Consider the following 12,831-nt stretch of genomic DNA (forward strand, 5'->3'; position numbering starts at 1 on the left):
ATGAATAATTATCAACAGCTGGTGAAGCAACACCTTTACAATTGAAATTCATTTCAATAAATGAAATGAATATCTGTGTATTCCTCATTTGTGAAATAATGATGCTATTCTTTTATTGGACCTAACCTATTATTGCCAATCGTTGAAAAACAAAACAAGAAGTGTCTAACTTACAGTAGAATTGGTAATACATATTCTGTTACATTATTTCTTATTTACATCAAACTTTGTAAAATGATTAATAAAAACCAGCACAGTACAATACACCTATTATTTTTTAAGGCCGTGCATTTGTATTCAAATATTTGATTATAACTGTAATGTGTTCCTACATTTATGCCATTTATTTGAAGTATACCAGATGGCAATTTTGTCTATGTTAAATTTCTAATATTGTGGTTTTATTTTGCATTTAGCATACGACATAGGTGTTTAACATCAGTTAATTTTTAATTTGTAATTCCTTACTTAAATTTTTGTAATTTGTGTTGTGTCCAAATACTGATAACGGCATTTTATTATGTGCCCAGGAAGAAAAAAGAACTAACAATAAATTTTGCAGTGAAATAATCACTTACTGCAGACGGATAACATTCAAAATATAATATGGAAAAAATTGCCTTTCTATGTCGTTTTTAATGAAAATATAAACTAGTGTATGTTACTGTTGATTTTTTCCACATAAATTTGTTCAGAATTATGTATGTTTAAATCTATAGCAAAAATTAATTTTATATATAAATTTTCTGCCTTTAGTTGTGATAATTAACAAGTATTTCTTTAAATGTATTCACTCTGTAACATGGAGACCAATTTTTTAAAATTATTTATATAAAATTGCATCTAAAATCGTAGATTTTACCTTATAAATATGTTTATATAAATGCAATACTATTTTCAGGCAGGCAATAAGGAGAGAACATTTTTGCATTAACAGATGACTGTTTTACTATTTCTGAACCTACTAATTATTTATTTACAGTATAAAGCTATAATAATTTTAGATTGAAATATTATAATGCATGTGTTATTATTAATATTAGTAATACAAAGTTAGGCTGAGTTTTATTCTTCTATGAAATGTATGTAATATAATTTATTCGCACAATTTTAAACAAATTTGATTCAGGGATGAAAAAGTCAAAACTAGATTTTCAATGATTAAATAAACCACCTTCCTTTCTTAGACAGAAGGTGAAAATCGCAAAAGATATGGGATTTCAAAAGTTAAAAAGACATTAATAGTTACCCAGGAAATAAGGATTAAAATAAACAGATCAGTGTTACTATTTTAAAAATATATTATTTATTTCAAAATTGTAAACACAGCCATTTTTTCATTGTAAATTTCTTATGACCAGGAACATTAGCATTTTTCTCTGATTTGCATGGTAAATGCCATATGTCATTTCCATCACTTCCTTTAATAACGTGTGCGCTCTGTAAATACTTAACAGGTGGCTGCAAAAAAAAAAAAATTAATCTATATTGGGGTAATTAAAGCCATTATTATCATTACCAGGACACATTACTATTGGCTACCTGAATTTTTAAGCAACATAAGTATAAACTTTCATTTCGGAAGAAAATTATTTATTTGAGCAATGTATTTTTAAAAAAAATTCTACATAAATTTAAAAAAACGTTTGAGTGTGTCAATGATCATAACTTCTTTAAGACAGAGGTAATGGTGAAAAATCAAGGGTGTACAGGTGCAACCCAGAAACAAATGCTCAGTTTCACCATCATCCCCAACGCTATACTGTCAAAAAACAATGCTATCTGAATGAAGGTTCTGTATCATTTCCATGATAGCACCCCGATCCGTTCATCACATCTTACCCAAGGATTTCTTGGCCAAGCATGGTTTACCAGAATCTTTATTCATCAGATATGCAACCTTGTGATTTCTGGTTGTTTCCCAGTTATTGGTCACTTGACAGCCAGGACAGATGAATGCAACAGCACAGCTGGTAACCATTACAAAAAAAATATTTACAGCGAAAGATGATTAGGTCTGGAAGCCATTAGGTAAGCAAGTTTTTTTCATGATCTATGGTCAAGGTACTGTTTGAATATTTATATCAAAAGTATTAATATATATCTCTAAGTAAATCTTTCATCAATATGAAGCTGCTCATTGCTCACAAACAAATTTTAACCCACTAGGAGACTTTGTAGTGAAAAATCGTAGGACCTTATTTGATTCCTACAGGGGTCCAGTATCTATAGAATACTTTATTAGCCCAACATTATCCAACCAGATGAAAACAAAAGAAAAAAATTATTTATGGACAGAATGGTTAGTAGAGGGGGAATGCGGCCTCCATAATGTCATGTCTCTTATAGGGCTGAATATCATTCATACTTACCTAATGTGCAATATCAGTTCACTTAATCATAAAAGTAGAATTTGATTATTCAAGTTGTCAAATATATAATGTAGTATTTTATATAAATTCCTTATTAAAAACCATTGTGAGTTTGGTGTTGAAGGGGACAATAATAAAAGATTTAACTGATAAGTAATATATTACCTTCATTATGACATCTCCATTTTTTAAAACATAAATTAAATAGTACTGATGCTGGTACTGCCATCTCAAAAACAAAGAGTTCAATTCACGTTCATGCATCTTTAAAAGGTACTTGTGACTTCTCATCAAATCACGAGAGACAAAATTGGTGTTCTTTCCACTATAAAGTGTAGCATATAACAGGTATGGATCATCCTCTGACCTATTTTAAAAAAAAAAATTAGAAAATTATTTCACTATCACTGTCTAATAGGAAGATATTGCATCATACTTACTTTAGAAAAACATTAATGTACTCTAATGCATTCTTTTATTTAACAAATTAAATCTATTTTCGGTTTAATTATGCAGTGGCCTATAAATTTTGCAATGGCATGTAGACTTCTTATAATCCAATTAAATATTATCTTTAGTCAAGTTTAACAAATAGGTTGAATAAGGGCCAAGATTTAGATCTTCGTTGAAGAGTCAATAAGTAGTAGGGGTAAACTAGTAGTAGGATAAACTACCAAGAGGTGGTACATATTGCATAAAGTGATTAGTAGAGAATTAAAGACTAGATGTGATGTAGGGAAGCAATGGATAATAAGTGTGATTTATAGTCCTGGATGGATAACAGAAATTAATAGAGGAAAAGCAAAGTCAGAATTTATGCAAAAAAAATCCTACTAGCTTTACAAACATGCATTTGGAAATATATAAAGCAGGTGCATCAATTTTTAGAATTAAAGCATAGAATTTTTTAACTGGAAAGCCAGAAAGACTAAGAACAAAGGCTACTGAAATGAAATATGGCACTGGAAATTAGGTGGACTGATAAGAAATTACGTTTTAAATGAATTTTGGTGACTACATATTAAGGCATTTGGGGATCAGTGAACTTTGTTATATTAGGAATGTGGATGTAAAAACAATAATGGAAGAATAAAAATCTCTGATTAAATGCATGAAACAGGTAACTGAAGATACAAGCTATATGCTGAGGTGATGCAGATAGGAGAGGATGAAGACCTATCGAACCCGGCAAATAAAAAAAAAACTGTATTATGTTCAACTGCTTTATAGATCTTTACTTTTAATAAATTTAAGATACTAATATATCAATTAAATGCAATCATGTCCTGAAATGGTTAATCTTGCTAATGTTATATATTGCAAGGATTCAATATTTTTAAAAACAGGTGCAGTTCATTAAACAGAGCTGACCATTTACACTCAACTTCACAGGCTCTGCTAACAATCAAAACTCATATAAAGAAACTGTAATTACACAACATATTTATAAAAAATAATTAATCGCTTTACTTACTCATTATCAGTAAGAAATAAATTAGCATTATTTTCAATGTATTTCATAGGTTCTTTTGGCCACATTTTCATATGTTTACGTCCCAGGACCAGTACCTTCTTCTTTTTTACAACAAAATATCTAACTACAGATTTAAGCTGCAACAATATATTCAAAATTAATGACACAAAAATTAAAAATAAACATTTACTGCTGGGTGATTGACTGAAAAGCACATTATTTTCATGTAAAGTTTTTACATTATTCTAATTGAAAATGAATATTTAACTTGAATGAGGGAAATCTTATTGTGTGGCAGTTTGTACGCATAGTACAAACGTGAAACGAAATAGTACAAACGAAAAGTAAGTGATGATGACACCAGTACTCTCAGTTCATAATGTTTCATCTGGACAGTTTAGTAGTTTAGCAAAATCAAATTTTATACAATCAATTACATCAGGTAACAGAGTACTAGCAACAAACTAAAAAAATTGCACATCTTGAATCAAACAAAAATCAACAATCATTTTTACTGGCAAACTTTTTAATATGCAACAGTATATAGTCACATCAACATATAAGTTAAGCAAACAAAATTATACATAAAAATAATGTAAAAAATGAATTTCTATGTAGCTATTGTATTTATAAGATTGTAATAATCTATTGTGTAGGGTAATAATGTAATAAATTTCAGTTCTTTTTAAATAGAATAAGTTTATATCTTAATTTTAATAAAAGAACAATCTTTATCATGTGTTACTAAGTATAAGTCATTGTAATTATAATATATTTTTAATTAAAATAAAAAAATCATCCAACATATATAACAAAAATTTTATTTAATATTTAGATAGATTTTTAATTTATTTTGAAAGTAATTGTCTTTTAGTGGTTTTGATTTATTCCAACAAGGATGTCTGGACCAGAAACAAAAAGTTAGTAGAATTCTCTTACATTACATTTTCACATTTGTTGAATCCTTTCACCTTTAACAATTTGAAGAAAACAGCAAACTACTTTCACTGTATCATCAGCTGGTACTATTAATTGTCCACACTGATTACTTTGTTCAATGGAACACGTTTTGTGTTCAATAAGTATTAATGCTCCTTCAGATAAATAACTACCACCTCCAACAAGTTCCTTTGTGCAATGATTGGACTGAATCTTCAAACAAGATACATCATATAGCATTAAAACTTAAAATATTGAATATAATTTTATTAAGACATGCTACCATTGAATTTATAAGTTGTCGCCGAATGGCTTTGACAGCACTTGACACTTAATAACCTTGTAGTTGCCTGGAGAAGGGCTGTTGTTATTGATTGGTTTCAATGACTCATTGTAACTAATAACCTTGTGGTAGCCCTGAAATGGACTGTTGGTTGTCGAATGGCTTCGATGGCTGGTAATTTATAAACTTTTGGTAACCCTGAAAAGGGCCGTTTTTTGTGTTAGGTCTGAAAGCTGGTCTCCTGTGAAGTCAGAAAGTTGCAGCTTGTCCATTGAAATCAGATGGGCTTCCCCTCAGTGGCAGCTGGGTGCCCACAACAGTGTGGCAGTGATGGGCTCTGCAGTGTAAAGGTCGGCGTCTGTTGTCTTTCGCTGACATGGTCAAGGTGGTTCTCCCCGAGCGATCCCAGGAGTGACGCTTGTGCAAGTTTGAAGCACAAACTTTAATGAACTGTGAGTCTCTCTCACTGTGTGAGCTGGGTTTGAATTGAATGATTCAAATCAATCGAATGAATAATATTACAAAAATTATATAATTAAATTTACGTCAGAAAAATATTAAATTAATTTAAAAAATCTGTGTTATAACAATAATGGGCTTCCTGTGGGGACTGTGTATGAAGCTAGAGTGGTGAGGGATGCAAGCACCTCGTGGGAGGCTACATCAATCACAACCATCAACTGATAACAAATGGGATACCCTAGAGCACGTTTTGGGAGGTGCAATGGGGTGCTCTTATATCTCTACAAACAATCGTGCAATTTTTAAAATTCAAAAGGGGTATTTGTTAGTTGAAGGCAAACTTTTGCATGCATCAGATACACTCTTAATCTAACAGATCACAGTTATTCAGAAATGTATGTATTTGTTTGTTATCTCCGCAAGATCTGACAGACCAATTACTTTCAAATTTGCAAGATACATTCGTGTTATTCCAGGGAAGGTCTTAAGCCAGGTTAAGATATTAAAAATATTCATTATTTCTTCACGCCCAAGGAAGGTGAAGTTGTGAATTAAAGATATTTATTAAGGAAAAATAGATTAATAGTTTTATTTCATTATTATATTTCTGCCACCATGGCAAAGAAATAAGTTATGAATTTTTCATCATCAAAGTTACTATTAGTAACTAGTTACCTAGTGTTAGTGGTACTTAAGTAACCATAGTTTACAATTAAACCAAAGTTTATTATTATCTTTTGTAATTTAGTTTATTTTTCAGATTTCTATAAAGCTTGAATACAATAATCAGTATTATTCTCACAACCATGAGGATAACATCAGTGCAGGGGTCCAGGGTGGCCTCTGGATAGACGGGAATGGTGACCTAAGCTAGCTCTGCGGCTGCCCGCTGGCAAATTGGGAATGGTGAGATATGTGGCCATATGGTAGGCCCTTTGGTCCCGAGGAGCCCCTGAGTTGGCTTCGGGATTCACCTGGGCTGACCTGAGCATCAAGGGTCCAGCTTCTGGCTAGACGGGCTGGCTAGTGTTTTATATATATAAATGTGGTGAACACCAGAAAAACAGCTGTTTCCATTGTTTAAATAAATGTCTGTTTTACATTGTTTTAATGAATGACTTTGTGAAGTTTCTAATGTAGAATGTATGTGTAATAGAAACAATGGATCGTGTGAAAATGTTTAAAACTGAAACTAAATAAAATTTTTTTTTAAATTACTATCGATGGTAAAGAGTTATTAAAAACGTTTCACATAATAATCAAGCTATATCTATTTAAGGAAATTTATTTGTTTGTGTATTACTTAATTATACATTTATTATATTTAAATATTAGTTTTACAAAAGTTTAGTGATATAATTCAGTGAACAACATTAAACTTGTTCTTATTTAAAAAGTACAGTTATTAAAAGTGGTGTAATTTATAATTAATTTTAATGTGTTTAGGAGGTTTGTTCAGAAAATTACCAATTTTATTTATTTTTTTCAATATTAATCTTACAGATTATAATCTTCAATAGTAATTTTACAGATTATTGGTCCTTTTCCCCTTCAAAATACTCCCCTTCCCTATTCATATACTTTTCCCAGCGATGTTTCCACTTTGTGAAGCAGTCCTGATAGCTTCAATTGAAATAGCTTGTTAGGTATATGATGAATTTGCTTTAATATCATTAATAGTCTCAAAACAGTATCCTTTCATCAGTAATTTTAATTTCAGAAATAAGAAAAAAATCGCAAGGAGCCAGGCCTGGCAAGTAGGGAGGGCTGAGTGAGGACAGTCATCAGATATTTGGCACAAAACTGATGAACTGACAAAGCAAAATGTTCAGGTGCATTGTCGTGGTTAAGAAACCATGAGTATTTGCCACAACTCTGGTATCTTTTTGTGTATATTTTCATGTAACTGTAGTAAAACACTTGATAATATGCATGGTTCACTGTTTCACCTTGAGGCAAGATTTCAAAATGCACGATTCTATTAAAATCGGAAAAAAACAGAGAGCATCACATTGACATTGGATCAAGGATGACGTGCTTTCTTGGAGCATGGAGATCCTTTGCTAATCCACTGTGATGATTGAACTTTTGTCTCAGTGTTGTAGCCATAAACCCAGCTTTCGTTTCCCATTATGATCCTTTGCATGAATGTTTCATTGTCATCGGAGAAGAAGATTCATTATCAAGAACATGCCGATAAACATCCACTCAATGTTGTTTCTGATATATGGTCATCAAATGAGGAACAAACTTTGCTACAACTCGATGCATGTTCAACTTTTCAGTCGAACTGTCATGGCATTTGCAACTGATATGAAAACCTCTTCTGCAAGTTCTCCGATAGTCAATTGGTGATTTTCATGCACCAGATTGTTGATTTTCTGAACATGGATGTAATCAGTTGAAGTCTTAGGCCTTCCCAGTTGAGGGTCATCTTCAATTGACTGACAACCACTTTTAAAAAATTAAAAACATTTGTAACATTGCATACAACCCAGAGCATCATATCCGTAAACTGTTTCAAAAGTTGAAACATTTCTGTGAAAGTTTTCCTCAGTTTCATGCAACATTTTATGTTATATTGTTGCTCCTGAAAATCGCACATTACAAAAATTGTGACTAACCCTTAAAACATGTTGCACTTAAATAACAATACGAAAACTAAATGAGATATCAGCAATCCAAGGACATGTGGTTACATAGGAGGTTATGTGCAACAAAGCTACCAACTGCACATCACTAAACATCTCCAGTGGTACATTAAAAATGTTATGTTATTTTCTGAACAGTTTGTACTTATTCTATAAAAAATCTTAAAATTGAAAATTTTAATTAATGTAAATTTGTAAAAACAATAATTAACAGTTAAATTAATTTTATTGAATCAGACGTCTACAAGATGTATGGTTGCAAATAACATAATAAAGCAACTTGCAATCACGAGTTAAAAAATGTTTCGCCAATGTTTTGGTTAAGAATTGAGGCAACATCAGTACAGTCTTCTAATATTGTAGTTAAATAGAGTGCTGTTATTATTAATAGTACAAATGTTATGGAAGATTTAGTGGTGATTAGTTGGTGGTACTGCTTAAAAAAAAACCACACAAGAATTTTAAAAATACATCCACAATATGAAAAAAAAATAAATAAGAGCTTGTCATTATGGTACAGTATAACTCACCATATTAGCAAACACATCAGTCGAATTAGTATTGTTAACTCCAACAGCATAAGCTATATTAAGACCATCTAAAACAAAATCATAAGGTGCAGTCCTTCTCAAAAACTCTTGGAATCTATTTAATTCTGTAGGAGTAGATTTCAAAAATATATTCTTGCCTATTATAACCGGATCCAAGAAAGATGTACGTAACCTATTAAATTCACTGACCGATAGTACTTCTGTTCTTAGATTATTTTTACAATTTGTACATTTACCTCTGAAAAAAAGGAAAATACATAAACAATGAATAAATTATACAAATTAATTCTTCAAAAATGATTTAGAGATGGACAATTTTTCTGTGACAACCAGCTCTAAAACTCGTTATCTTTTTCAATGATAAACTAACCAAATAAATGTATATTTTGATGAATTTTCTTACATCACAATGTTTTCAGTCACTCTTGTAAACTTTCCTGGTGACACTGGCTGCGTTGATTTAGTACTGTGATTTCATCTGAAGTTACTGCTTATGGTTTTTTTAGAGTTAGGGAGACATGTGATTAAGATGCAATCAGAAATATTAGATTTGAATAGTGTCAATTTAGTAAATCGTTATTGTATGTTTGTATGTCATTACAACAAACTTGTTAAGAGCTGATTCTATGTGAGTATATTTACAACGTCTAGGTTATTCTTTGTATCAGTTTATTTGTTTTTATAAGTGTCGGCAAATATTTGACAAAAAATAAAAATTACTCTGTGATCATTAAACTCCTCTTATTTTTGCAAATGTTATACAGAGTTGGATGTACAACAGGATACAGGTACAAACAAAAATACAATGTACATATTAAAGTTCTACATTTGGCAACACTTCATACAAAAAAACTTGCAAATGTATTTAACATAAAACACATAGTTAATTTGGTATTAATGTAGTAGGTGATCTACCGCTGCAGTTAGTTCTTCAATGGCTCCAATGAAACGCTATATTGAAATAAGAAAATAAATAAATGAAATTATAAGAATAATCTAACCTACGCTTGGTAGTCAAAGTTAGCAAGCGTAGGTTAGAGTTTGGTTAGATTATATTTATAATTTTATTTATTTATTTTCTTATTTCAATATAGCGTTTTGGTGGCACCATCTAAGAACTAACTAACTACAGCGGTATATTGCCTACTACATTAATATCAATATTTTATTAAACACAAAATAAGATCTTATCCTTAGCACATTTAATATTATGATAAGTAACAATGATACATTAAATGAATAAATAGTCCAAATCTAATAAACATTTGACTACATTAACAACCTAACTTTTTAATGATTAAAAAATTACTTCCACTGAAACTAGAGCTAAATATAGTGATAGTATTGCCAAGAAAGTCTAAGAAGAGACTAAAAGTAAACTGACATAAGTAAAAACGTTTGTTAACTATTAATTTCATTTAGTAGGTTAAGCTTCATATCTTAGAAACCTCTGACACAGTTGTAAATATTTTTAATAAAATGAAGGGAATAATCATTTTGGGTCAAATCTGACTGATATTTCAGCTCTCTGTTAAATGAGAAAAGGATTTGCATTGATTATGTGTTTTAACAACACTACTATATAGTTTCATAATTTTAATTAACAATGGGATGGGAAAGAGGGTTTAACAGAAATAAGAATTAACATTAAAACACAGCCATCTGATAATAAAGATACAGTTACTTTATAGTGTTTTAAAGTGAAATAGCTGAAACAAATTTGTACTGTTTTATGCTTATGTAAAGTTATAAAGGTAATAAAAAATCAAGATTCAGTTAGGTTCTTAAATGAAAATATACACACACTAATTTCTATTTATAAGAACAAATCAACGCTGTAGCTTCTATTACAATAATTTGTAAGATGTATTCTGCAAGCTGTTAAATAAGTTATGAAACCACATTGTAAGGAAATGAAGTTTAAAGTTTTCTCTTAAGATATAGTAGTATAATTATGTTCTTATTTCATAATTTAAGAAAGTTCAGTAGGGAATATTTTGGAGCAAAATTCACCTATTTTTAATAAATTATAAAAAAAAAAAATCTACTAATGATTCTAATCTCGCTAAAGGCCAAACCTACGGTTTCATGATAAGATGTTATTAAGAACTTTAGTTATTTGTAGAATATCACAGAATATTCTACATATCTAAGTAGGGATATCTGTGTTTTCATTGACATTTCATAATTATCTGCTAACTGAATTTAACAATTGGTATAAGTTTACAACCTTTAACCCCTGGCAACCTCATGACAGAGCAGTAATGTCTCTACTTTTCATTCAGAAGAGCCTGGATTCAACTAGTCACAAATAAAGAAATTCAACCAACTATAAAGAAATCATAGACTGTAATTGGGCATGAACCTGTTCTCATTAGAATAAATAAATACTTTTAACCTCTGATATGACTACATCATTCAATAGGATTATTGAACTATTTATAACACCAATATATCTATATACAAAGTTACTTTAACATCTATATCTATTTGCAAAGTTACATTTAAAACAACTACATTAAAATTAATCAAAAATGAATTTTAATGAACTGTTAATAAATATGGGCACTTTTATATTTACTGGCCAGTTGCGCTAGACTAAATTCCAAGCCAGGTTCTCAATACTAGTCATTTATGGTGTAATTCATTCATTCTCACTTCATTACTCATACATAAAGCTCATATTCGGGCTTCACTGAGCAACAAAAATAGAAAAATTAATTAAAAATTAAAATTTTTATTATCATAACTTACTTATAAGTCACTACTGTTAAACTTGGTTCAAAATTTGATGAACTATGTTGTATTTTTTTGACATTCATTAATAACTTTTCTGCAAATGTAGTACTTAGTTTTTCATCATATTTAGAAAAGAAGCATAGTAGTCTATTAATTGCGACATTTTTATCTTCATATGTATCTAACCAACTGTCATAAACAAATTCCTCAGGACTAATACCTAGGAGCATATTCTCCTCTAGTAACTGCCATCCAATTTGAAAGTCCCTATTAGAAAATGCTGCTTTAATTACAGCTGAATAGCTGAGACTGCTAACTTTGTAGTACTCTTTAAGTGATTCAATAACTCCAAAAGAATCTTTCCATCTGTCTATTAAACACAAACCAAGAATAAGGCTTTCTGCTACTTTTGAGTCGAGCAAAGGTAGTTTTGACATAATTTCATCACATATAGATTTTATTATATCTACATCATCAACATTATGTTGTGACCAGTAATTATAACATAATCTTAAATATACTGAAGATGTAACGATGTTAACATTTTGATTTTGGTTTTTTAGGTAAAGAAGATATGATCGACCAAAATGTAGACTACCTAAGCTCAAAATGTTTTTCATTATTATGGTTTCAACATTTTTTTTGTTAACCATCATACATCTATCTAAGGCTAAAGTTTTTTCTTTCAGATCCTCCCAATTGATTTCACTGAAATTATTCGTCGTTGATAAACCACACAGATAATTATTGTATTCACTAATTATCTTTTCTCTATCAGTTTTTAATGATATTTTGAGATTATAATTAGCAAAATGTTCTTTATCATAATATAAAGGTTTATCGCTATTATTAATAGATTTTGTACGATTACGCATAGTAAGTAATAAATAACTCGTGCACCGTATTAAAGAATGATTTTCCCGGCAACGTGTCGATAAACTACAAAAGTCTCTCAAGGCAGACTGATTTCTATAACAAAACCTACAAAATTCAAACCGCAAAATGGTTTTACTGTACGCTTTAATTACTACGTTAGAAATACCGTTTACGAAGTTAAAGGTCATCGTTATAATTTACTATGAATAAAACAACAAATCGAATCTAACAAAACTGTCTGGATCTCAATAAAGAACAAAAACGACTAGATTAACAGTAATTCTATATACAAGAATGGCATTTAAGAAACACACTTCGTATTTTACTAAATCGGTTGCAAATATTTACTACCCGAAAATAATGTTCGGTTCGTTTTTGAACTATAAAAAAAAAATAACTCGAGTTAACAATAAATAATTACAAACACACAGTACACGAGACAAGACATAACCTCTTCCAATCATCTTTTTTCACAAACGCGAGT

General features: G+C 30.2%; 2 protein-coding genes across 8 annotated transcripts in view; one reads left to right on the plus strand and one right to left on the minus strand.

The window, feature by feature from the left end:
* Nucleotides 1-6,748, plus strand: part of LOC142331819 (quinone oxidoreductase-like protein 1) — a 45,677-nt gene extending 38,929 nt beyond the window's left edge. For 3 of the 7 annotated variants that reach the window (XR_012758098.1, XR_012758101.1, XR_012758105.1), the window contains one exon: nt 6,291-6,748. The gene's annotated coding sequence lies outside the window, so the exon portion shown is untranslated. Of the gene's footprint in view, nt 1-5,292; nt 5,521-6,278 lie in introns of all 7 variants that reach the window. The other 4 variants (XR_012758099.1, XR_012758102.1, XR_012758100.1 and 1 more) reach the window with 2 other exon arrangements.
* On the minus strand, nt 1,293-12,831 carry mldr (mitochondrial ribonuclease P catalytic subunit). The gene is made up of 5 exons (XM_075377953.1): nt 11,487-12,831; nt 8,712-8,970; nt 3,847-3,983; nt 2,538-2,739; nt 1,293-1,461 (listed from the first exon to the last, which is right to left on the minus strand). Exons 1-5 carry the CDS (start codon nt 12,533-12,535, stop codon nt 1,312-1,314), a joined length of 1,797 nt encoding a protein of 598 aa, XP_075234068.1. The 5' UTR covers nt 12,536-12,831; the 3' UTR covers nt 1,293-1,311.

The sequence above is a fragment of the Lycorma delicatula genome, chromosome 10 (genome assembly GCF_047948215.1).
Source record: "Lycorma delicatula isolate Av1 chromosome 10, ASM4794821v1, whole genome shotgun sequence".
In the NCBI taxonomy this organism is placed as follows: Eukaryota; Metazoa; Arthropoda; class Insecta; order Hemiptera; family Fulgoridae; genus Lycorma; species Lycorma delicatula.

Coding starts and splice junctions, on each gene's coding strand:
- mldr (XM_075377953.1), bottom strand. CDS start 12,535: ATGACCTTTAACTTCGTAAACGGTATTTCTAACGTAGTAATTAAAGCG. Junction 2,740..3,846: donor TTATTTCTTACTGATAATGA/GTAAGTAAAGCG, acceptor TTTTTAAAATAG/GTCAGAGGATGATCCATACC. Junction 1,462..2,537: donor ATGGAGATGTCATAATGAAG/GTAATATATTAC, acceptor TTTTTTTTGCAG/CCACCTGTTAAGTATTTACA.